The sequence below is a fragment of the Natator depressus genome, chromosome 1, assembly GCF_965152275.1.
Source record: "Natator depressus isolate rNatDep1 chromosome 1, rNatDep2.hap1, whole genome shotgun sequence".
In the NCBI taxonomy this organism is placed as follows: domain Eukaryota; kingdom Metazoa; phylum Chordata; order Testudines; family Cheloniidae; genus Natator; species Natator depressus.
In genome coordinates this window covers 323,353,104-323,379,549 of record NC_134234.1, presented here as the reverse complement: position 1 = coordinate 323,379,549, position 26,446 = coordinate 323,353,104, and the positions used below count along the sequence as shown (strand labels likewise).

At 42.9% G+C, this 26,446-nt stretch overlaps 1 protein-coding gene across 2 annotated transcripts in view; it reads right to left on the bottom strand.

The window, feature by feature from the left end:
* The window catches only part of SLC26A5 (solute carrier family 26 member 5), a 42,153-nt gene that overhangs the window by 13,091 nt on the left and 2,616 nt on the right, over positions 1-26,446 (bottom strand). Inside the window, exons 2-10 of one of the 2 annotated variants that reach the window (XM_074942517.1) lie at positions 18,645-18,809; positions 15,173-15,387; positions 14,845-14,984; positions 12,205-12,315; positions 11,447-11,631; positions 10,651-10,815; positions 8,970-9,122; positions 4,304-4,386; positions 4,056-4,203 (exon numbers count right to left, since the gene is read on the bottom strand). In XM_074942517.1, the coding sequence (XP_074798618.1) occupies positions 4,056-4,203; positions 4,304-4,386; positions 8,970-9,122; positions 10,651-10,815; positions 11,447-11,631; positions 12,205-12,315; positions 14,845-14,984; positions 15,173-15,327 (1,140 nt within the window). In that variant the 5' untranslated portion in view covers positions 15,328-15,387; positions 18,645-18,809. The remainder of the gene's footprint in view (positions 1-4,055; positions 4,204-4,303; positions 4,387-8,969; positions 9,123-10,650; positions 10,816-11,446; positions 11,632-12,204; positions 12,316-14,844; positions 14,985-15,172; positions 15,388-18,644; positions 18,810-26,446) is intronic. The other variant, XM_074942518.1, reaches the window with a different exon arrangement.

The following is a 26,446-nucleotide window of genomic DNA, read 5'->3' as shown; positions in this document are numbered from 1 at the left end:
AACTGTGCCCAGTAACACCAGCCCAGAATTTGGGCCATGGTCTCTTTGGGTGAAAGAAGAAAACCATAAAACCACAAACTGATGGGCTTAATCATGCTCCCAAAGTCAGCAGTGAAACTCGCATTGACTTCAATAGGTGCAGGACAAGGCCCACCATGGTGAAGGGCAAAGACCTGACCAAATACAGAAGCCCAGTATTGTGCTCTGGAGCGGTGGAATCCTAGCTCCACTGAAGTCAGCGGCAAAACTCCCACCGACTCAAATGGGGCCAGAATTTCACCTGGGGAACTGTCACAGTGAGACGCAGGACACCTCTACTAACAGCACTCTCCTGCCAGTTCCAAAGATTTTACCGTAAGGAACTGACAGCAAGGGAGAGCAGACAGATGATAACCCGGGTGAAATTCTGTGCTGCGTCTCTAAGGGGCTCAGCACTGAACTTGCAGCCCAGGGGGAGATGATCCTAAAGCCTTGTCTCCACTACAAAGTTTGTTCAACAAAAAGCTGCCTTTTGTCGACAAAACAGTTGATGCGTACACACTGCAACGAGACTTTTGAAAGCAAAAATGCCCTATTTTGGTGACAAAGTAAAACCACCTCAACGAGAGACCTAAGGCTTTTTGCGCAAAATTTTTGTCAACAAAATACCAGTGCAGACACCACGCTTGATTTTATTGCTTTAACTGGCCTCTAGGAGGTTCCCACAATGCCCATCACGACTGCTCTGGTCAGCAGTTTGAACTCCACTTCTCTGCAGCCAGGTAAACCACCATCCGCCCCTCCCACTTCGAAGGCCCAGGAATTTCTGAAATTCCATTTCCTGCTGGCTGAGTGTGGAGAGGTGTCATCGCATCTTCCCAGGTGACCGCGGCAGGTTATCACAGCAAACGCTCTCCTGCTTGGACCACTGCGGAGCTGCTCAGTATATGGGGAGAGGAGGCTGTGCAGTCCCAGCTGCGCTTGAGCCATAGGAATTTTGATACCTCTCGGCAGATTTCTCAAGGACTGTGCAAAAAGGGCTATGGTTGGGACATGCTGCAGTGCAGAGCGAAGATAGAGGAGCTGAGGCAGGCGTACCATAAGGTGAGGGAGGCAAACCCTCGCTCCGGTGCTGCACCTAAGACCTGCCAGTTCTATAAGGAGCTGGACGCTATTCTCGGTGGCGACCCCAACTCCATCGCCAAGAGCCCCTTGGATACTTCAGCGGGCCTGGAGGCACTGGAAAGAGGACCAAACCTGGAGGACAAAGTCATTGATGAAGAGGTGGAGTTAGACAATGATGTGGAGCTCCTGGCAGGATTGACCGGTGGGGCAGGAAGCCAGGAACTGTCCTCCACTCCAGAGGTGTCTAGCCAGTCTCAGCAGTTGGTCTCCAGCGAGGAAGAAGCAGGAGAGGAAAAGTGGCTGCGGTTTGTGTCATGTGAGGGTGGGTTCAGGGTATAGAAATGTGGGAGGCTGGCTGTGTTTTTGTGTGCTGGACATTTCCCTGTGTAGCTATTCATTACAGTGGAACAGGGCGTTGATGCATGCTGAGATCTCGTGGGAATCCTCTAGCTAGATCTCCAGGAAAGTTTCCTGGAGGTACTCGATAATCCTCTGCTGAAGATTCCTTGGCAGAGCAGCTTTGTTCCTTCCCCCATTGTAGGAAACTTTCCTGCATCATCTTTAATTTATTTCCTACAAATTGAGATAGCAGGCACTACCAATACATATACAGGCAGTTTCATCATTTGCTTACTGGAATGTAAGGCCTCAAATTGCCATTGCTTCCTAGGAAAACTACATGTAACGTAACATAGCAGCACCAATCACAGAGATATACATTACTGGTTCTCATTTTCAAAGTGTTGCCTCAAAGACTTCCTGATTTGAATTGGCCCCCGCTAGACTCCTCTGATAGCTCTGGTATCTGGCTGCTCAAAATCAGCAGCCAAGCGGTCTGACTCAACACCCCACCCCTGAGCAAACCTTTCACCCTTAGCTTCACAAACATTATGCAACGTACAACATGCAGCTATGACCATGGGTATTATTGCCCGCATTGAGGTCTAACCTGCCATAAAGGCATCGCCAGCAGCCCTTTAATCTGCCAAAGGCACATTTCACTGTCCTCCGGCACCTACTCAGCATGTTGTTGAACTGCTCCTTACTGCTATCCAGGTTTCCTGTGTAAGGTTTCATGAGCCACAGCTGTAAGGGGTACATCGGGTCTCCCAGGATCACTATGGGCATTTCAACATCCTCCCCTGGTCTGGAAAGAAAGTCCCCATTTGTAGCCTTCTATATAGGCCGGTGTTCCTGAAGATGCATGTCACGCACCTTCCCAGACCACCCCACTTTGATGTCAGTGAAATGCCCATGCTGATCCACAAGCGCCTGCAACACCATGGAGAAGCACCCCTTCCTATTGATGTACTCTGTCACAAGGTGGTTTGGGGCCAAATTGGAATGTGTGTAACATCTATCACCCCTCCACAGTTAGGGACGCCCATTTCTGCTAAGACGTCCACTATTTCATGCACATTTCCCAGAGTCACGGTCCTTCGTAGCAGGATGCAATTAACTGCCTTGCACGCTTGCATTATTGCAGCCCCAACGGTAGATTTCCTGACTCCAAATTGATTCGCGACCGACTGGTAGTAGCCTGGAGTCACCATCTTCCACACAGCAATTGCCACATGGTTCTCTACCGATACGGCAGCTCTCATTCTGTTGTCCTTGCGCTGCAGTGCTGGGGCGAGCTCTGCACACAGTTTCAAGAAGATGGCTTTTGGCATCCCAAAATTCTGTAGCCACTGCTTGTCATCTTCCACTTGCATGATGATACGATCCCACCATTCAGTGCTTGTTTCCTGAGCCCCAAAGTGACAGTCTACCCTCTGCAACTGTTCTGTGAATGCCAAAAGCAATCTAAAAAGTTGCTCCTATCCAGATCACACAGCATGTCAGGCAACTGGGAGTCTTCTTCAGTTAGGAACGTTGTGATTAACTGCACTGCCATCCATGATGTGTTCATGACAGTGAGGGATCTATCCCTTCTTACAAAGATGCTGGTGTGCACAGCAAAGGGCTGTTGAAAAATGCCACGAAAGAAAGGCAGAAGCCCATGGAATGCTGGGACAGAAAGCAATGCATCACGGGACACTGAGCCTGGTCCCAAGATGTGCCATGATCCGCTCCACCTTCCCACAAGATCTAGCGGCAGAAGGTGTTGAGCTGGACTGTGGGATAGGTATCCACACTGCACTGCTCATACTGTTGATGCTAGGACCCCAAGTGTGGACACGCTCTGCTGACAGAGGGAGTGAGTGTGAACATGCAATACCAATTTTTATTACAGCACTTTTTGAGTATCAACATAACTTTTGTCGACAAAACTCTGTAGTGTAGACAAGGCCTAAAGCAGCTTAAAGCCACCTGGTGCTCTCCTAATCCTGGGATTTTCTGTGGCTGGAGAGACCCCAGTGTAATTTAGACAGCCCTGGGGGCTTAAGTTACAGCAACCTCCCTGGGCTACCGCCTGGGGCTCAGCACTGCCCAGAAATTCTGCAGTGCTGTGGCCCTGTCCCCGACACATCCCTCTCATTCCCACAGCATGTGAGGGGGGCCTCAGAGGATGACCTTACACTGCTGTCTTCTAGAGGGCCTGTACTAGGGACTGGGGCTTTTAGGGTCCCTTTATGCCACTTTGACCCAATTACCAAGCGTACAGAGGCTGGAGTGAGAGGGATGATCTTACCCCCGTCAATGAGACATATGGCTCAGAAGGGATTACAGAACAAACAAAGGACAGATGTTAGCCACATTGGTAATGCACTACTGAAAGTGCTTCAGACGCTACAGTGACAAGCACAATATAAGAACCTATGCAGAATAGAACAGAACATGAGAGGCGATTTTTCAGATAACTGGGTGATAGATCATTAAAGGCTTGAACTAATGTCCGCTGAATTAAGTGTAACGACTACCACTGACTGACACTGGCATTAGATCAGGTTCATGGGGTTTACATTTTCATAGGCCAACATATAAAAAAAAATCCAAAGCTAGGTTACCTGATTTCCATCAATAGTGTAGCCATGTTTAAGTGCAAAGATTTTGGCCATTGATACAGCCATGGAAAAGCCAACAATTGCTATTGCTAATGCGTCTACAAACACTGCTGAGAGGAGATTTATATCAGGTACTTTTGGAGCAAGTAATCTAGAAGATGAAATGATAAAGAGTTACTATAACAATAAACCCGCCACACTGAAAAAAGGGTATAGCTTGAATAAGGATATGCTTCATTCACTGTCCTTACCCTTTAGGGATATCCCCAACAATATCCACTTCATATGTGTTGGACAGATTCATTCCAGCTGAAACTCCAGTAGCTACTATTACCTAAAAACACACATGTAAACTTGTTTAGAAGAGTACAGATTATTTAGGGCGCATGCACACATTTGAAAAAAGTGCCGAAAAGAGAGAGAGAGAGAGAGAGAGTGCAATTTGAGGGGAAAACATTGGTTAGAACCAATGCTAAGAGTGGACATTAAGTGGATGTGATGGAAATTATTAGTCAATTAGCTTCTGGAAACACAGTCTCACATCACTCAGTCAGACTGCCACTGCTTACCCAAACCCTGGACATTGCTCATGAACCCTAATATGCTAAAGAAAAAAAATATCCAAGTATACACTAACAAGATACATACTAATACTAGCACTTATCATACAACTCAAAGCACTTTCTAAAAAGGTAGCTAAGCAGTATTACCCCCATTTTACAAATAAGGGCCCCAACGTTAAACACAAGACTGTCCCTGAGATGTGAAACAACCTAACGAAAGAATGTGGCTGGAACCAGTCCCATATGGGATTATCAGTCAAAAAGGGCAAGGCCTGAAGGGTCCTCTTCCATAAAATGGATTGATTTCAGTGCTTTGGTCCAGATGGAAATGGTGTTTTGAACTATTAATGTAGAACAACATAGTGTTTTTTTGTAAATCAAGACAGTGAGGGTGTGACGGGATCCCCGGGGTGCAGTCTGGGACTGTGGGACCGCTGTGCCCCCTTAACTCTCCAGCCTGGGCTGTCTTTCACAATGGTTTGCTAGTGTCAAGCAGCAAACCCCTCCAAGCACTGTTATCACTCAACACAACCGCATGTGGAGCACCACACCCAGCTAGATTGCGTGAATGCTCCCAGAGCCACTCATCAATCACATAGAGAAAGGCACCAGCCAAATCCCTACAGCTCCCAGCCTTGTACCTCAGGAATATACCGTCTTGCACTGCTCAAGATGAGCAGTAATTAATTGGTTCACCACTTAATCAGTGGAAAGTGGATATATCACCAGCCTTTGAAAACCTGAGCAGATTTACCAAACACTTCAGGCAAACTCACCGGTAAAGATAAATAGTAAGACAAGTTTATGGATTACAAAAGATAGATTTTAAGTGATTGTAAGTATTAGGCAAAAAGTTAGAGTGGTTACCAAAAATAAAATAAAACATAAGCACGCAGTCTAAACTCTCAACCCTATGAGACTGGGTATCATAGAGGGCTTGTCTACACTGGCACTTTACAGCGCTGCAACTTTTTCGCTCAGTGGTGTGAAAAAACACCCCCCGAGTGCAGCAAGTTTCAGCGCTGTAAAGCGCCAGTGCAGACATTGTGCCAACGCTGGTAGGTGTTCCTGGTGGAAGTGGTTTTTTTAGAGCGCTGGGAGAGAGCTCTGCCGCGACTACACAAGCCATGTTAAAGCACTGCCACAGCAGCACTTTAACATTGCCAGTGTAGACTAGCCTTTAGATTAAGCAGCTTCTCTCACCCCACTGAATATTGCAGGTCATGGTACACAGGTTTCACCCTTGAAACCTGGGCCAGTCTACTCTGTTGGAGTCTTCAGTCTTCTGAGCGTTCTTGTTGCTTGCAGCGTAGGTGGGGGGAGGAGAAAAGGCCAAGCATGTGGCCACTGTGTTCTGTTTTATACCCCTAGTCCATGTGCTTGGAGAACAAGTCCAGGCTTGTCTGGTGGGCATTGCTGAGTCCCAAAGTGAAGCAATACCCCAGTGTGTCTTCTGTGAGTGAGTCATTGACTTGTAACTCCTCTGCTGGACGATGACTGGTAACGTCTACTCAGCACCCACCCGGGCACTGGTTACCTCCCCTTGTCAAGGTCAAATCCAAGACTTCATTGCAAATCTACATGGTCAAAATTACCCTTCTGATGACAGTCTAACGTTCAACTCCTACTAACTATAGGAAGGGTTTGTTCTATATTGTTCATATATTGCTGCCTTCGGAATCCCGAGAGATACTTTTATGCAAGAGTCCTAGAGGTATTAACTCAATAAGGTACTATAGAAATTACTCTCAATTAGGGCTGTCGATTAATTGCAGTTAACTCATGCGATTAACTCAAAAAAATTAATCGTGATTAATCGCAGGTTTAAACAATAGAAATTTATTAAATATTTTGGATGTTTTTCCTACACTTTCAAATATATTGATTTCAATTACAACAGAAAATACAAAGTGTACAATGCTCATTTTATATTATTTTTATTACAAATATTTGCACTGTAAAAATGATAAACAAAAGAAATAGTATTATTCAATTTACCTCATACAAGTACCATGATGTAATCTCTTTATCATGAAAGCACAACTTACAAATGTAGATTTTTTTTTTGGTTACATAACTGCACTCAAAAACAAAACAATATAAAACGTTAGAGCAGAGGTGGGCAAACTTTTTGGCCCGAGGGCCACATCGGGGTTCCAAAACTGTATGGAGGGCTGCGTAGGGAAGGCTGTGCCTCCCCAAACAGCCTGCCCCTGCCCACTCCCACTTCCTACCCCCTGACTGCCCCCTTCAGAACCCTTGACCCATCCAACCCCCTCTGCTCCTTGTCCCCTGACCACCACCTCCCGGGACTGCCGCCCCAATTGCCCCCCAGGATCCCACCCCCTACCCACGCACCCCTGTCCCCTGACTGCCCCGACCCCTATCCACACCCCTGCCCCCTGACAGCCCCCCCCCAGGACTCCCATGTCTATCCAACTGCCCCCGTTCCCCATCCCCTGACCCCCCCGGAAACTCCGCCCCATCCAACCACCCCCGCCCCTAACCACCACCCCCCCCCCCCGGGACCCCGTCCTCTATCCAACTGCCCCTTGCTCCCTGTCCCCTGAGTGCCCCGACCCCTATCCACACCTCCACCCCCTGACAGCTCCCCCGGGACCCCCCCAGTCCAACCGCCCCACTCCCTGACTGCCCCCCAGGACTCCCTGCCCCTTATCCAACCCCCCTGCTTCCCGCCACCTTACCATGCCGCTCAGAGCAGCAGGAGCTCACAGTCACGCTGCCCACCAGGAGCAGCGGGCCAGAGCGCGGTTGGTGCGGTGTGCTGAGGCTGCAGGGGAGGGAGGGACAGCGGGGGGGGGGGGGGAGGGCTGAGGGCTAGCCTCCCCGACTGGTAGCTCAGGGGCCAGGCCGGACAGCCCTCAGGACCGTAATTTGGCCACCTCTGCTTTAGAGCCTACAAGTCCACTCAGTCCTAATTCTTGTTCAGCCAATTGCTCAGACAAAAACAAGTCTGTTTACATTTGCAGGAGATAATGCTGCCCGCTTTTTATTTACAATGTCATCGGAAAGTGAGAACAGACGTTCGCTTGTGACTTTTGTAGCCGGCATTGCAAGGTATTTAACATGTCAGATATGCTGAACATTCATATGCCCCTTCATGCTTCAACCACCATTCCAGAGGACATGCTTCCATGCGTAAATTCGATTTGTGACAGAACTCCTTGGGGGAAGAATTGTATGTCTCCTGCGCTGGGTTTTACCCCCATTCTACCATATATTTCATGTCATAGCAGTCTCAGATGATGACCCAGTATGTTGTTCGTTTTAAGAATGCTTCCATGGCAGATTTGACAAAATGCAACGAAGGTACCAAGATGAGATTTCTAAAGATAACTACAGCACTCGACCAGAGGTTTAAGAATCTGAAGTGCCTTCCAAAATCTGAGAAGGACGGGGTGTGGAGCATGCTTTCAGAAGTCTTAAAAGAGCAACACTCTGATGAGGAAATTACAGAACCCGAACCACTAAAAAAAGAAAAATTAACCTTCTGCTAGTGGCATCTGACTCCAATGATAAAAATGAACATGTGTTGGTCTGCATGGTTTTGGACTGTTATCAAGCAGAACCCATCATTGGCATGGATGCATGTCCTCTGAAATGGTGGTGGAAGTATGAAGGGACATATGAATCTTTAGTGCATCTGGCACGTAAATATCTTGCAACGCCATCTACAACAGTGCCATGCGAATACCTGTTCTCACTTTCAGGTGACATTGTAAACAAGAAGTGTGCAGCATTATCTCCTGCAAATGTAAACAAACTTGTTCGTCTGAGCGATTGGCTAAACAAGAAGTAGGACTGAGTGGACTTGTAGATTCTAATATTTTACATTTTGTTTTGTTTTTCAATGCAGTTCTTTGTACATAATTCTACATTTGTAAGTTCAACGTTCATGATAAAGAGATTGCACTACAGTACTTGTATTAAGTGAATTGAAAAATACTATTTTTATTTTTACAGTGCAAATATTTATAATAAAAAATACATACAAAGTGAGCACTGTACACTTTGTATTCTGTGTTGTAATTGAAATCAATATATTTGAAAATGTGGAGAACATCCAAAATATTAATATAAATGGTATTCTATTATTATCAGCACAATTAATCGAGATTAATTTTTTTTAATCACTTGACAGTCCCGTTCTCAATACCTATTGGATTTAATAAAGAATGAAATATTTTCTATAGGCTTTTGAGAACCATCCTATAGAATGTATAGCAGGGATATACGTCACTATTAAATTTTACAGGACTTTTCCATGTATGCGTCACAGGTGAAATATTCTGTGTACATGCACAAAATATACAACTATTCACAACTGACTTACCACAATGATCTCCATAGGAATAGGAACTGGCAGTTTCTTCTTAAACCGGTCATTAATTTCTTTCCCACTCAGCAGCAAAACAATGCATGTTAATCCAACAACTAAGGTTGCAATGTTGGTTTTTGTGATATTTGAAAGTACAGCAATTAAACTCTGCAACATAATAAAATTCTGATAGTTATTCCATGATGATTTTACTTGTCCAAAGATATTTGTATTCAGTTGCTTAATAGTTTCTGTCCAGTAAGCTGCCCCGGGAAGCCAAGATGTGTGTTGCTATCTGTGTTTTTGCTTATCTCCGGAGTATGAAAGCACCTCACAAACTGTAGAGAAAATACATACGATTTCCTCCACCTAGATTTTTTACTCCTAACAGTAAATATCTGAGTAAGGAGAGTATGTTATTAGAGCAACTACTGGCCCAAAAACACAGGACATATTAAGCTGCTTTTGTGGCATTAATGTACATCTTTTTATGGCCAAAAGATGCAATACTAGAGTTTGTCAAGAATCGGGCACGAAATTTGAACAAAAGGCTTTTTCAGAGGGAAAAAATAAGTAAACACCTAGTTAAACCTTACTTCAATAGTCTCAAGCAGTCTCTAGCAAGTCAAATCTGTTTAAAGCTGCATAAACAGTTTTAAAGCTGCTGGACACAACCAGCGAGGGTACCGTGGCAATGGATTCTTTTTGGCTGGGTGACAGTGATCTTCCAAATCGGCTGTTGAACTGACCAAAAAACCTAAAAGTTCTTTAAAGTTAAAAACGTCTTAAAAAGAAACATTGCCCTGTAGCATTAATAGAAGCAGTTACAAAAAGAAACCCACAAGGAACACAAATCCAAAGCCTTGCTGCAGACAGCTACGTAATTATAAAAGGGGATACACTATGAAGGTTACACAGCATGCTTGGAAAATATTATCCTTTTTCCTCCTAACTGCTTCAAGTGTTAATTCCCCACTGGCTTTTTGATAGGTCACCTAAGCATCAAAGCTGAAAAGTTATCAGTGTCATATCCCCAGTTTCTGGAAGGCTGGTTACATTTACACAAATGGATAGTTAAATCTATCTTAGGTTTTCTATAGCTCATTATACCATTGTAGTTTTTAAGTGCTGCAACTTTTCTACTGGTGTGCCATTAACCAGTCCAAAGGATTGGGTCTCCTAAGAGATCAGAGGCTTCTAATATTCCTCTGCTCAGACTTCCTTGCTCTGGTCTTAAAGGCAGATACTGAATTACAGCAAAATCTGGTTTTCCAAAACTAGTGGGAGAGAGAGATTCTAATATATTTCAACTATCTGCCTGTTTATGAGAACAGACAAAGGGGCAACATGATGTGCAACGTGCACACAGAAACACAGCTGATAAAGGGACATGCTCATTTAGACTTACAATTTATAACTCAGTGCACATATCTGATTTTTCAAAGCTCAGCTGTGTAGATCCATACACAATGGCTTAGCATACATTTAAAGTTACAATAATGAAATCAGAGCTTCTGAAAATTTTCGAAACTGGAGTGCGGTGTCAGAGACGTGGAGATTGGAGAAGCAGCTCAGGCTATATTGTTCATGTGTAGTACATGGGTAGTAGAAAATGGGAAATGACTGCCTGGGAAGGAATACTGCAGAAAGGAATCTGGGGGTCACATGCTTTTAAGATAGTTACTTACTTACTTACATATACAACTGAAAGGGCTCCACTGTAGCGCTTTGTCTTGATTCCAAGCAGATACTTTAGCTGGGAGGTAAAGACATGAACTGCCGCGGCAGTAGTGAACCCTCGTACCAGTGGCTCCGTTAGATAGATGGCTACAAAACCAAACCGAAGGAGACCTAAAGACAACTATTGAAGAACAATAGGGTCAAATTATGCAACTTACCAGTGCGCTCAATTGTAACATAAAAGTCAGCGCTGTAAAGAACAGAGCAGACCAGATTCCTGCCAACCCTGATATCAAGCAAACCAGAGACAGTCCAAGCAAATCTAGGCTTCCCCTCAGAACCAATTCTACTTCCCCCTTTTTGCAGGAATAAAGTTTCAGTGAGCAACCTTCTCACTGACCCAGGCCAGTCTGAGGGGGTTCAGTGCCATCAATGCTAGGATGGAGTTGGGGTATAGGTCACACACATATATAGACCTAGTATCCTATGGTTTATGGAAGGCTTTTAAGGAATAGTGGAAAGAGGTTTCCTGTCAGACCGGAGGTGGTAGTGGTGAAGGAGGAAAAGGATCTCTTTGATGTGCCTCAGCCAAAGCTGAGATGTCTGGAGAAATTCCCTGTTTCCAAGTTCTCCCTTAATCTTAGGTACATAGTTAGCATGATGCAGCTCATATCCCCCAGAACTGTGTTGGGGCATGAACACTAGCATTTTACTGTGGGGTTTGGGCAGCCTCCATAACCTGGGACCCCCTACCACTGCAAGTTTGAGAGAATTGCCTGAACTTGCCGTACAGCAAGCTACAAGCATGTTACCTGTATGATCCCTGAAAGCAAGGTGACGGCCACAGCTACCTTTACCCTCATGGCATCTCTGGCTTTATAGTTTTCAAGGAGATCAGTGCTATTGGTGGAATTAGATTCCATAATATTAAACATTTCATCAGGAGCTTCTCTGACAGCCACTCCACCAATCATCAGACTGATCACCGCAAACGTGCCTCAAATAAAAGACAGAGGAAAAATAGGTGCAAATTTTGCATGTCAGTTAGGACAAACTTTTACTTGCTTGTTAACTAGGGTTCCTTATACAATGGATTATCTCATGTTTTTACACTTTTGTGGAATTAAACATTTATCTCCAAACTATTTTAGAGTTTTCAATCAACAAAGTTGCATTTTTAGTAGTGAAATTTGCCCTTATACTCCGGACCAATACAGTGGTTTATACATTGAATAAACACTCCTGTGGCAGGTAAATATAATTATTTTACAGATGCAGAGAAATTAAATACATTTGTCCAAGACCACATAGCTAGTTGGCAGCAAAGCTGGACTTCCTGGTTTTCATGCTCATGTCTACTCCACTAGCTACTGTTGCTTCTATTCCTTCTTAAATATATTAGATAAGATGACAACAAACACAGCCTGCTGGCCTTTGAGACTATGGAAAGTACCTAAGAATTTCAAGTTTAATGAAGAAAAATAATAATCAGAAAGTTTGTCCTATTTATTTATTTTTACAAAGTATTATTTGAAAAGAAAACACTTCAATTGTACATAAAGAAAGATACCTATTGATGTGTGTCTAGAGGTCCCAAAAAAGGTATATAGAAAAACAGGATAAAATGAAGAATATAGGCCAAATACCGGGGGAACAGCTGCCAGCAAAGCGTAGGCTAATCCTAGAAAACACAATCAGGGAGAAAGGGAGCCACGTTAGGAAAAAACAGAAAGGGTCTGTTTCAAGATAAAAACCACATCATCCCCTTAATGATATAAGAACTATTAAATACATGTAGCAAACATTTGATGTCACATATCCAAAGAGACATGAGGAAAGAACATTCTTCAACTGCACATTTAAATTTAGGGCCTGATCCCGCAACACAGAGTGATCCCACTGAGGAAACAAGAAGCCTGCAATGACAGGCTTTGGGGGGTGCATGTATTTTTTAATGGACCATACCTTCAATCATCACTCCCCCAAGAAGCTTCGCAGAATAATAAAAGACAAAAAGACTAGGACTTACCTGCTGAAGCATCCCATATTTGCTTTCCTTCCTTTGAGAAATGTGTGTGCCAGCCTTACTGATTTACACTCAAACCACCACACTGGAATCACTGGTGTTGCACACTGGTGCAAGTAACACAAATTTGGCTCAAATGTAGAATACAAGGGAAGGACCAAGCTGTAATCTCTTGACCTTATCACTGCCACTAGTAAATGAAGTAAAAGAACAGAAGCTTCTATTCTGTTGGTAAAGGAAAAGATCAGGAGTGTTCCCAGGAACACTTGCAAATGCCAAGAGCTAGAATCATATTTAAAAAAAAGGAAGCCACAAAATGAAGAGCAAAGTTCACTGCTGCTCACCTATAAACCATGAGACAGTGACTACTATGAGATAAGGCTGCTGCAGTTTGTGTTTCCAACACATAACAGACATGTAATACCTTTGGCTAGAATATCTGAATGTGCAGCTAGAGTCTCATTTGAACTATTTTGAATGTTTATCTTTAAATGTAAGTAAAGCTACAGATTTTATTTGATATGCTAAAAATAAAAAGGCTGCACCCACTATAAAAATCCTTAAGCTAAACTGAGAAATGCACAAAAACCAACAGAGTGCATACCCAGAAAAGGAATAAAAGCCTCTCTGACCACCTAGGGTTTGAACCTTCTATTACGTAGAAGTGAGGACACCTGTAAAAGCCTCAGACACAGTTAACTCTTTTTACTTGTTCCTAGATTTGTCTCTATTCAAAGAGGGGAGAGTGATCTGGCAGTGTGATCTCAAACCAAAGATAAGGGAAGTCACTTATACTTGCTAACAACAGTGGTGGTGGAAGTATTGCAGAAGCGCCCAAAGTACCAACCAGAATCAGGGTCCCATGGGGCTGGGCTCTACACAATCTCACACACACAAAAAGCTATGCCTACACTAGACTTCCTTGGGAAGCCTCCCACTGCAGCAATCCCATTGGTGGCAGCAATGACCTGCATACTAGCATAGACAGTAGGTTAGTATTTTTACTTCTAAGCAGGTCTGAAAGACCTGGTGGTAAAATGCTGGTGGCCACCTGAGTCTAGGCTACATGAGTGTTCCCACTGGTGCTGAAGTACCAGTGCTAGTGTAACAGCAAATATGGACCCCCTCCAAAACACACCTTCTACTAGAGTGGACAAAACATGGTTCCTGCCCTGAAGACTTTACTCCACTTGCAGGGAAATGGAGTAAGACTTCCAAGTTATTTCAATGCATTTCAATGGATTTTCACTCCTATCATCAACCTTCTCTCCATTAGTCTCCATGAAACACAGGAATCACCACTGACTACTCTGCACTGGCTGAGCAGGGGAGAAGAAAAGGAGTCACAACTGTCATGAAGGAAAAGATAAGGACCAATCTCTGGCACCTGATCTTGCTGAAAAGTTGCTCCAAGCAGAGGAGTCAAGCCAATCTTGCACTCCTCTGGCATTCCAGAGATGCTCTAGCTGCCAGTGACCTATACAAGTGTAGTGGAGAAGAGTAGACTTGCCACTACTCTTGGGATGAATAGGTGAGGAGGGAGTAATAATTAAGGTCTTTTATCAACATGGCATTTAAGCACATGCCTATCTTTAAGGCAGGTGAGTAGTTTCACTGACTTCAACAAGACTACTCACATGCTGACACACTTTGCACATATTTGATAATGGGCTCTTCAGTCTACAGAGAAAAGTGTAACATGATCCAATGGCTCGAAGCTTAAGGTAAACAAATTCAGACCGGAAATGCAGTGTAAACTTTTAACAGTGAGGGTAATTAACTGTTGAAACAATTTACCAAGCCTTTGTGGTGGATTCCCAACACTGGCAATTTTAAAGTCAAGTCTGGTTGTTCTTCTAAGAAGATCTGCTCTAGAAATTATCCCGAGGAAGGTCTCGGGTCTGTGTTACACAGGAGACTGACTAGAAGATCACAGTGGTCCCTTCTGGCCTTGGAAACTGTGAATTGGGGTCAAGTTCTTTGGATTGGGTGCTCAGAGGCGAGGATTTCACTTGTTACCACTGGCTAACAAGATGTACAGCAGCACTTTAAATGACAGCCTTTTCAACAGGTTTTCAGCATGTTGTGAAACACTACCACACAATCATCCAGGAGATCACTGCCACAACAAGACACACATGATGGTCTAAGAACGATAATAAAATTACAGACAGTTCTACTCACCTTGAGGAAGCTGCATAACCCCAGTGCTTATACCTGAGACTATGTCTCCTAACAAATATTCCTTCACCGGATAACGGGGCAGCCATTTTAAAACTGGTAAAAAACTGTAGAGATGAGACTTGGCTTTCTTGGAAGAACAACTGAAAATACAAAAAGGAAAAGAAGTGAGATCATAGCAGAGGGAAATTAAAAAGATTATAGAGCCCACCCCCTTGCTATCAAGTTCTTGCAGACCACTGGGGTGGGTGTGTGTGTGTGAGAGAGAGAGAGAGAGACACAAGGTATGCAGATTAACTAAGTAAGAAACTAGCAGATATAAAACTCATACCGACAAGTACGTGCTATCTTCTGGCCAAGAGACTGAGGCGTCTTTTCCTTCTTGTGCAGCTGTCCTTGTAAGAACTCTTGGTTATATACCGGTCTCTTCACCCAGTACATCTGGGTTTGCACAAGGCACTCGTCATGTTCTTGAACATGTTCCATTGTACATTTCAATTATCAGGAACGGAAGAACCACCACTCCAAAGTCTCTACAAAAAAACGCTAGACACACATAAATGTACAGTTTAGCTTATTACTGTTATTTCTTAAACATCTAGTTTGGGGTTTTCTTCCAAGAAGCTTTAAGGACCTCAGTTTGACTACTCAGATACTACAGTGATGAGTGCGGTAATAAATGCATTGATCAGAGAGCTTGTATAGTGGCTGTAAAATCACAGTTGTGGTCTTTATTACACAGGAGTGAATATTTCTGCATTTCTTTTTCAGGCAAAAATCTCCTGCATCAATTATTTTGCAAGTATGGAAACTCAAATTTAACACAGAGGGTTAAATTCACTTTCAGCTGTTCTTCCCCTTTCCCTCACCACAGTCTTTCTAAAGAGGACTGCAATAGTTTAGGGAGATGTGTTATTTCTGAGTTATTTCCTGCTACCTCTCCTTATAAATGGTCATTGTTAATAGGACCGGGAGCTGAAACTCAAATACAAATACAGATTCCCCTTTAAAATTCAGAAATTCACTTCTCTTTACTCCAAGCAGTCAGTCACTTTATTTGCCTGTCCATCTGCCTCCTTCCTCTAAAAATTTACCCTCTCTTATTTCAGCTAGTCTGACAATACTGTCTCAGGCAAGTAGGGGATGGAAGTAGGCACAATCCCCATTAACTTCAAAAGGCTAGTCTCCCAATGTCTGTGCCAGGTATTATTAATTCCCAATCTTGTGCTCACTGAAATCAATAGGAGTTAATTCCAAATGACAAAAAGTGTCTACAACCAACTAAAAATACCTGACTTCCAAGTTTCTTAATACCTTTCAGGCATACAGTGCTCATCCTGTCTGTTGCTCTGCATACCTTGTTTGTGCAAATATGGGTAAAAAAAAATTCCACTCTCATTCATGAACAATGAGACAGAGCCATTAAACTATTAAGTAAATAGGACCTGGTCAATGTTAACATGTCAGATTGCAGAAAGGGAACTTGGATGGACAGGATAAAGCCTAAAAAAAGCAGCACTTTTTTCACATTCGTTTTTAAAAGTAAACAGCATGCATTTGCTTCACCTCAGTAACCTGAAAGTTGAAGAAATAGGATAGCACTGATTGCCATGAATGATGAAATGTTACAACATGTTACAGTTAGATTCCCTGATCTGGCCAAGCTGTACCATGGGGGTGGGGAAAGAGTGGTTTTCAGCTGCTCTGGTCTCAGGGCTACCAGAGACCAGCATAGGCCCTGGTTCAAGTTAGGCCCCAAAGACCTAGTCCAGCGAGCAGGGATCACTGGATACATTTGTTTCAGGATTTCCCTTTGGTTGGGCCATGCCCCAGACACCAGTGACCAGAACAGACAGTAGTGTAGGAGTTGCTATGGAAGCCTCATCAAATTTTAGATTACAATTGGGCATTACTTTTCTTGTATGTCTAATTTTTAGGGTGAATGTATTTTAACTGTACAAACTAAGGCCCCAATCTCCCTCCGCCACACACACACACTTAGCTTTCTCCACACCAGTACTCCTACTGGCTTCAATGGGACTTCTCATACATGTAGAGTGACACACATGACTAACTATTTGCAGGATCAAGGCCTAAGATGGTCAGCAAAAGAATCTACTGTTGAGGTACAGACAGATACATCATTAGAGCGAGACATGGTGAGGGAGAAGGAATAATCATTTTAGTCATAAAATGACCTTCCTTCCTCACCAGTTCCCCTGCTGAGGATACAAACCACAAAAGAATATACTGGTTGTTATGGAACTTTCTAAACCACTCTCTTTAAATTTAAAGAGACCCCAATCAAAAGCAAAGATACACCAGAGGTGGACAGAAAAAGACTGATAGCAATGCAGAGGGAACTGTAACCACCATCAGGTACTAATCTAGGAGGATTATGAGTCACAGCTCATTACAGATGGTGGCCAGGTCCTAGAGAAGACATATTGCTTCTGACAATCTAAGAGCTGGACTCGTATCACGTTTACATTACCGTAAATCTGGAGCAACTCCACTAACATCAAGGATGTTATATTTTACTTTATTTCTGACTTAATCAGGAGAAAAAATGAATTAAAGTGACATTTTGTATGCATCCTTACTTATATCTAACTTTTTTTATAGCATGGAAACTAATTTACAACCCAATAAGCTAGGCTCAAAGACTGCTCGTGACACTCATGTATAAAATGCTGTTCATTCATGCAGAAGACATAGACCCCCAAGAGGACATGTTACAATTACTTCCCTTGCCACTGAAATGGGAACATATATGCTATATACTGCACAGCAGGTTCAAACCTAAGAAGCAAGTACACTGACAATGAGGGGACATGGAACAAATCTGTTAAATTCCAGCCCAAAATGTTCAAATGTGGATACAAGATCTCATTTAGTGTATAATCCAAAGCCTACTAGAGTCAGTGGAAGGGTACCCACTGACTTCAATGAACTTTGGATCAGGCTCTTAGTCCCCAATGCAGCAAAGTATTTAAGCGCATGCTTATCTTTAAGCATAAGAGTAGTCCCACAGCAGTCAATGAATCTGATCATCACATGCTTGAAGTTAAATTATACTTAAATGTTTTGCTGGATCAGGGCATAAATGCATAGACTAAACAATTTACCAGCCAGACACACCCACAAAGCTAAAAAGGATTTGATTCGCTGAATACATGTTCTAACAGGATTTAACTATCCAGCATACACAAGCGCCACGATTGTCTCCAGTGTTAACCATTTTGAGTGCTAAGCAGTGCTTCACGTACTGGGAAGTGGAGTCCCTTAAACCAGCAGTTCTCAACCTTTCCAGACTACTGTATCTCTGTTTTGTCTTGTGTACGCCAAGTTTCACCTGATTTTAAAACTATTTTCTTACGAAATTGGACAAAAATATACAAAAGTGTCACAGCACGCTGTTAGTGAAAAATGGCTTACGTTCTCATTTTTAACCATATAATTATAAAATAAATCAACTGGAATATAAATATTGTACTTACATTACAGTGTATAGTATATAGAGCAGTATAAACAAGTTATCATATGAAATTGTAGTTTGTACTGACTTCACAAGTGCTTTTTATGTAAGCTGTTGTAAAACTAGGCAAATATCTAGATGAGTTGATGTACCCCCTGGAAGACCTCTGTATGCATACCCCTGATTGAGAATCACTGCCTTAAACGATCTCTTTCACAGAGCTGCCCACAGAATTTCAAGGACCAAGAATCTTGCCATAACATCACACAGACAGACAATTAGCATCTCCCCACTACACCCACAAAATAATCAGTAGCATTGTTACCTGTTGAAATCTCTCTATGGTTGAGTGGCAGCTCTTTACACTGTCCTGCAAAGGAGAGCGTGGATATCAAGCTCTCTCTCTCCCCCTGGCGGAGAGGGAGTACCCTACATCACCACACTCTGGTGACTCCCTTGCCGTTGCCTGTTGATAGAGAAGCAGCGGGCCCTGTTTCAGAGGAAAGATCATAAGGGGGGGGTGGAGGAAGAGAATCATCTTTGGGATTTTATAGGTCCAAACTATAAAGGCTGCTCTCAGATAATATGTGCTTAACAACAAAGACTGAATTACCATGCAATAAGAAGAAAAGGAGGACTTGTGGCACCTTAGAGACTAACAAATTTTTTGAGCATAAGCTTTTGTGAGCTACAGCTCACTTCATCGGATGCATTCAGTGGAAAATACAGTGGGGAGATTTATACACACAGAGAACATGAAACAATGGGTGTTACCATACACACTGTAAGGAGAGCGATCACTTAAGGTGAACTATTACCAGCAGGAGAGCGGGGGGTGGGGGGGTAGGTTTTGTAGTGATAATCAAGGTGGGCCATTTCCAGCAGTTGACAAGAACGCCTGAGGAACAGCAGGGAGAGGGGAATAAACATGGGGAAATAGTTTTACTTTGTGTAATGACCCATCCACTCCCAGTCTTTATTCAAGCCTAAATTAATTGTATCCAGTTTGCAAATTAATTCCAACTCAGCAGTCTCTCGTTGGAGTCTGTTTTTGAAGTATTTTTGTTGAAGAATTGCCACTTTTAGGTCTGTAATCGAGTGACCAAAGAGATTGAAGTGTTCACTACAAAAGGCTCCCCCTCTTCTCCCTCCCCCCCCACCCCGCTCTCCTGCTGGTAATAGCTCACCTTACCTGATCACTCTCTTTACAGTGTGTATGGTAACACCCATTGTTTCATGTTCTCTGCGTATATAAATCTCCCCACTGTATTTTCCACTGAATGCATCCGATGAAGTGAGCTGTAGCTCACAAAAGCTTATGCTCAAATAAATGCCCAACTTGATTATCACACACATTGTAAGGAGAGTGATCACTTTAGATAAGCTACTACCAGCAGGAGAGTGGGGTGGGGGGGAGAGAAAACCTTTTATAGTGGTAAACACCCATTTTTTCATGCTTTGTGTGTATAAAAAGATTTTCTATACTTTCCACTGAATGCATCCGATGAAGTGAGCTGTAGCTCACGAAAGCTTATGCTCAAATAAATTGGTTAGTCTCTAAGGTGCCACAAGTCCTCCTTTTCTTTTTGCGAATACAGACTAACACGGCTGTTACTCTGAAACTTAAAAGGTAGTGGTTCTTTATCTGACTGATAAAGGCCTGCTCTGGATGCTATTATTAACCGGAAGGTGTCAGAAGAAGTAGGACTCATGCCACATGAACACCATGTGGTGAGAATGCTCTCAGGCTCTCTCTACACCGTGTACCGTAAAGCGGCGCGGCTGTGCTGCTACAGGTGCACAGTTGTAAGGCACACCGTGTAGCCGCTCTTTACTGCCAGGAGAGAGTTCTCCTGGTGACAAAATAAAAAAACCTCAAATGAGGGGCGGTAGCTTCACCGCCGGAAGTGCGGCTCCTGCCGACGAAGGGCTGTCCACACTAGCGCCTTTCGTCATTAAAATTTTTGTCGTTCAGGGGATATTTTTTCACACCTGAACGACAAAAGTTTTAACGATGAAAGTGCTAGTGTACACAAAGCTTAAGTCAGTGACTCTCAGCCTTTCCAGACTACTGTACCCCTTTCAGGAGTCTGATTTGTCTTGTGTACCTCCAAGTTTCACCTCACTTAAAAACTACTTGCTTACAAAATCAGACATAAAAATACAAAAGTGTCACAGCACACCATTACGGAAACATTGCTTACTTATTCATTTTTACCATATAATTATAAAATAAATCAATCTGAATATAAATATTGTACTTGCATTTCAGTGTATAGTATATAGAGCAGTATAAACAAGTCATTGTATGAAACTGTAGTTTGTACTGACTTTGCTAGTGCTTTTTATGTAGCCTGTTATAAAATTTGGCAAATATCTAGCCCTTGGAAGACCTCTGTGTACCCCCCCGGGTATGCTCTAAGTGATCCGTGTTTCAAATCTCAGATGCTCCACCAGGAAGCTTCAAACAATCTACACTGGCTTCTGGAAATTGCATTACAGACCAAATCCTGGTCTGGTTGAAGTTTGTGAGAAAACTCCATTGATTTCACTGGACCAGGATTTGGCCTTGTGTGAATGTTTTTAACTGTACAGACATATTGGATGGACACGAGTGGTGGAGCAGCTCATCCCTCATAGCCAAAACACAGCACACAATGAAGAGTAACAGAGGCAGAAGTGTGAAATTATGTAGATTTCAGATATTTAATAGGTACACTTTAAAAAAAAAAAGTGTCACAATAGGACAGTTTTGTTTCTTTTTTTCAGAACCACATATTCTGTCACCATCCAGTGGCACTGCTGGATTAGCCAACCTAAGAGGCATAGAAACAGCTCCCCTACAAGTCTTCACACACCTTTTGACTGCGTTAAACACAGCAAACATATTAACTCTACCAACACAATAAGCCTTCTTCTCCCAGAAGTACAGGTAGGTTTAATACGTTACACTAAATATACAGGAATGCTTTTCTGTTGGACAAATCTAAGTTAAACTTGGACTACAGCCCTTTGAAGTGTTATCTTTTAGTTTATAGGGGTGAAGGTCATGGCTATCAGCCTATGGACTAGGGGAAACATGCTGTAGCTCAAGACAACAAATGCCCCATTAAACCATTCACGGTTAATAAGAGATTGCAAAGGCTGTAAATCCCACATCTATTTAGGAAACAACAAAGTTATTTAAAGAAATACCTTAACTTTGTTACTATTTACTCTTTTTCAACCCCCTTTTCTTCTCTCCTCAGGCCTGATTCTCCCTTGCCCTACTCGTGCAGTTATCACACCTGTGCACAGTCTGTAAAATGCTAAAAACCAGTAATCACTTTTTACAGCAGTGCAAAAAGGGTGTAAGTGCTCAGACAAGCTGCTAGGCCATAGAGAATCAGGTCCCTTGTGTTCCTCAGGGTACTCTCCGTCGTCCCCTCCTTAACTCGCTCTGCAGTTTAACTCATTTCCCAAATGGCTTCATTTACTCTGTGCAGATGACTCTCAAACCTACCTCTAACCACTCACATTTCATCCTGGATGTCCTGCAGTCCACTGCAATACAGAAAGGCAAAAATCTTTCCTGTCTCCCATGCTTGGAGTCACGTTTAACTCCTCTCCCCAATTCCACATTTTAAAAACCAGTTGGTTCCTCATTGGTTTCAAAAAATCCATTTGTTTACTTACAGCCCCTTACTAAAGCACCCAGCTATACCCCTATCTCCCCCACTTGCCTCTCTGCCGCACACACCAGTTCATCCAAAGTCACTTTCCTCATGCACTGCCCAGATCATATCACTCCCCTCTTTGAAACCATTTGTGATTTCTTAACCTCCATAATATAGTTCAAGCTTCTCACCCTCATCTTTAAGGCTCTGCATAAATCTGTTCCTGCCTACAGCATCGCCCTCATTTCATCCTACTCCCCACACTCATTCCCTCTGTTCCACCCAAGTCTCCTGATTAAACATGGTTTCCTTTCCCCCCACTATCTCCTCTGTACATTCTACCACGTTGCTCCCTCTTGCCAGAAACCCCTCTCCTTCCAGCTACCAACCAGCAGCCTCTCTTCATGCCAATCTCTCTAACACACACACCTTCTGCAATGCCTGCCCATGTCAAATCCACCAATGAGTGACCAGGGCTAAGATGTGTGAAAAAAGTGGGGGTGGTGTCTACCACTCCCACATCCACCCACCCCCGTCCAGCAATTACTTCTGCCCTAAACCAACCCTCTGAACTCTGTCCAAGCTGTCTACATGTTTCTTAAAATGCAGTACCCAAAACTGGACACAATATTCAAGCTGAGGCCACACCAGTGCTGACTAGAGTGGAACAATGAACTCAGCAGATGAGCTCTGTAATGAATCAATGGGATCTGACCATGCAGAATTATTGCAAGGGCCCTGAATTTCAACTCAGCCCTTACTTAGGTAAAACTCCCACTGAAGGGACCCTGTAAGGACCTCAAGATTTGTTCCTACTTGTTTGTATTTCCTCTCTGAGGTCCAGATTGTGATACTACTCAGTCTAAGGGCAGCTTATACCACAGGTAGTGTCATTGACTCCAGTGGGACTTCTTGTGGAGTAGGCTGATATTCAATGTAAGTAAGGGTTTCATAACTTGACTATTTGAGAGATGCCCTAATTGTTTTGCTACATGTGGTGCTGTGCACTTGCACTGTACATCACAAACTGAAACTGCATGAAAAAAAACATACAAGAAAATCCCTAGAGTGATTCAACATAAAATTCATGGACATACAGGATTAACTTCTCTGTATAATTTCTAACCTATGATCTCTTGGATGAAGGACAATAGTGACATTTACCTCAGAAAATACAATCACCTTTGATCTTTCTGCAGCCACTGCACTTTACTATTTTTTAAAATACACTCGATCACATAATTGATGATTGATATTTCATACCTCATTTCCCATGTCAAAGATTTTAGCTTCTAAAGATTTGTTCCACACCACCAAATTCATTAGCCCTTTAATACGCTATTTTGCGTTCAGTAACTGCTGTTTGTTTTCTCCATGACAACCCATTATAGGTCACTAATATCCATTTTTGAAACATGTGATACCTATGCCACGTTGATAAGACAGTTCAAATCACGGCTCACTTTAAAAAGCAGAGTACCCCAGGCCCTCCCCCACAAAGTTCAGCTAAGAGGGGGCTCTTGTTTCCAGCATAACCAACCCTATCACAGCGAAAACAGAGGGAGATTTAATCATTTGGCCATTTGTATTCCTCTCTTTTGCAGTTCTGGGCCTGATCTTGCCACCCTTCCTTCATCACCGCTCTCTCGTTAAACTCAGCAACAGCTTTGCCCTAGTAAGGAATGTGGGATCACGCAATAGGAGTAAAACCGTTAAAAATGTTCAGTCAAATCTCATAATATTTGGGTGGGGGAAATCAGGGTCATAGTTTGACTCATGTCCACTTCATTGTGCTGAAATGGGTTGGTCAGGGTTTGGCAGGGGCATGAAACAATGGGCCAGATTCATCTCCCCAGAGACGACAATCCCTGGGTTGATTGTATCAGCGGCCCAAACCCAAGGCCACTGATGCAATCATTCTGAAGTCAGACCCCTTGACACTGACTAGGAGGGAGAGAACATAAATCTAGGTCTCACACTCCACAAACAATCCCAAAATGCTTTTCCAGAGTCCATGTGACATACAGACAAGTGAATTTACAATTTAAAGGGGCTGGAGTTTAGAAGTTTTAGCTCAGACTAGCCAGCCGCTAGTATCTTTTATACATTTTTTGCAAGGAGAGTGGAAAAACAACCAGGTGCATGACTTGTGCGTATGAGGTTTTGTTTTAACAGGCTCTGACATTAAGACCTATTATCAAGGAAAGTGCAAGAGAGACAGACTTATCAGCCTTTTTATGCATTGTGGATGGAGATTAAAAAAAAAAAAAGTCACAGCTGGACTTCCTCATCCTTTATTCTTGTGCCCATTACAGCATTTATTTAATCAATCAATATAACAAGTGAGCAGGCCAGATGAGGTGCTCTCCCCTCATGGTAAAACCTGAGAGAGGAGGGGAAATCTCTCCAAGGATTCCTTAGCATAGTTTCTCCCTAATTGTTCTATTGTGGAGGTGGGCTTTCCTATGCAGCAGAACAGGCTGCATAGTCTGCCCCAAACCTCAGGTGTGGGGGATCCCTGAGAGACTCATTTCTGGCCTAGCTGCTGAAAACTTTATTCTATGGAAGATTATTTCTGGGAGAAGTAGTAACAACTACGTCTACTGTGTGTGAACTGATTTTATTATTTATCCAATGGAGCCCCTCTCCCTCTTCAAAAACATTCAACTCTCCAGTCATGGAAACAATCTACATTTACACTGAAAACAAAAGACATTGGCAATATTCAGCCCTTGCTTACTGCCCCCCCCCTTTTTTAAACTTCTAATGTATATTTTTGTGCAATACACCTTACACTGAATTCCAACTGCCCTACTCATATGAGTAATATCATCAACCTCAATGACTCCATGAGCGGGATTTTGTCCATGATAGGTTCTGCTCTCATTCATGCACTTGCTATTTATCTAAGATTACATTATCTAACTTCCTGTTTGCTCAGGATTGAACCCTGGCGTGTTCCTCATTGGGAGAATCATCCAATGGAAATCAGCTTCCTCAATAATGTACTGTCAAGGTTACACAAGGAGGGGATGAGTTCAAAGTAAAACAGTTTGCATTCATTTCTCTAGAAGTATTGAGGATTCCTGCTTAATGGAACTAAGCAGCAGACCTGAAGCTTCCCAGGCAAGGCAAGGAAGCTGATGTAAAATGTATTTATTTGCAGGTTAATTTGTATTTAATTCACATTCCGCGTCTGGCATTTCCCCTCTTACAGCTGATGACATCACTAACAAGGAAAGCAGTGCAAGGGTTGACGCTCCTGGACTAGCTTCAAGTGTCACCTTCAGCGTCAGCTGTTGCAGGATAAAAACCGTGAGCCAGAAGTAACTCTCAGGCCTTGCAGAAATAAAACCATAATTGAGCATGTCATAAATATAAAGGGAAGGGTACACCCCTTTAAAATCCCTCCTGGCCAGAGGAAAAATCCTCTCACCTGTAAAGGGTTAAGAAGCTAAAGGTAACCTTGCTGGCACCTGACCAAAATGACCAATGAGGAGAGAAGATACTTTCAAAAGCTGGGAGGAGGGAGAAAAATAAAAGGTCTGTGTCTGGCTGTATGCTGCTTTTGCCAGGGACAGAACAGGAATGGAGTCTTGGAACTTTTAGTAAGTAATCTAGCTAGGTATGTGTTAGATTATGATTTCTTTAAATGGCTGAGAAAAGAATTGTGCTGAATAGAATGACTATTTCTGTCTGTGTGTCTTTTTTGTAACTTAAGGTTTTGCCTAGAGGGATTCTCTATGTTTTGAATCTAATTACCCTGTAAGGTACCTACCATCCTGATTTTACAGAGGTGATTCCTTTACTTCTATTAAAAGTCTTCTTGTAAGAAAACTGAATGCTTTTTCATTGTTCTAAGATCCAAGGGTTTGGGTCTGTGGTCACCTATGCAAATTGGCGAGGATTTTTACCAAACCTTCCCCAGGAAGTGGGGTGCAAGGGTTGGGAGGATTTTGGGGGGAAAGACGTGTCCAAACTACATTTCCCAATAAACCCAGATAAAGTTTGGTGGTGGCAGTGGAAATCCAGGGGCAAAGGGTAAAATTAATTTGTACCTTGGGGAAGTTTTAACCTAAGCTGGTGAAAGTAAGCTTAGGAGGTTTTCATGCAGGTCCCCACATCTGTACCCTAGAGTTCAGAGTGGGGAAGGAACCTTGACAGAGCAACAATACAACTACACCAGAGGATGCTATGAGTAGACAACACAGAGGAGTTGTTTTGGATTTCCACCAGTTATTGGTTTAAACTGAAACCCAGAAACCCGAGACATATGCGAAGGTAAGAGATTGCTGAAGCAACTTGCGGATTTCCTGACAGTCAACTCTTGTTTCAATTTCATTAGTTTTTTAAATGTAACATTGGAGAGTGGGAGTCTCAGTGCCTAAGCCACTTAGGCATTTTTGAAAGTTCCAGTCTTTAATATCACCAATTACAACAAAAGCAGGATAGCATGTAAATCAATATACAA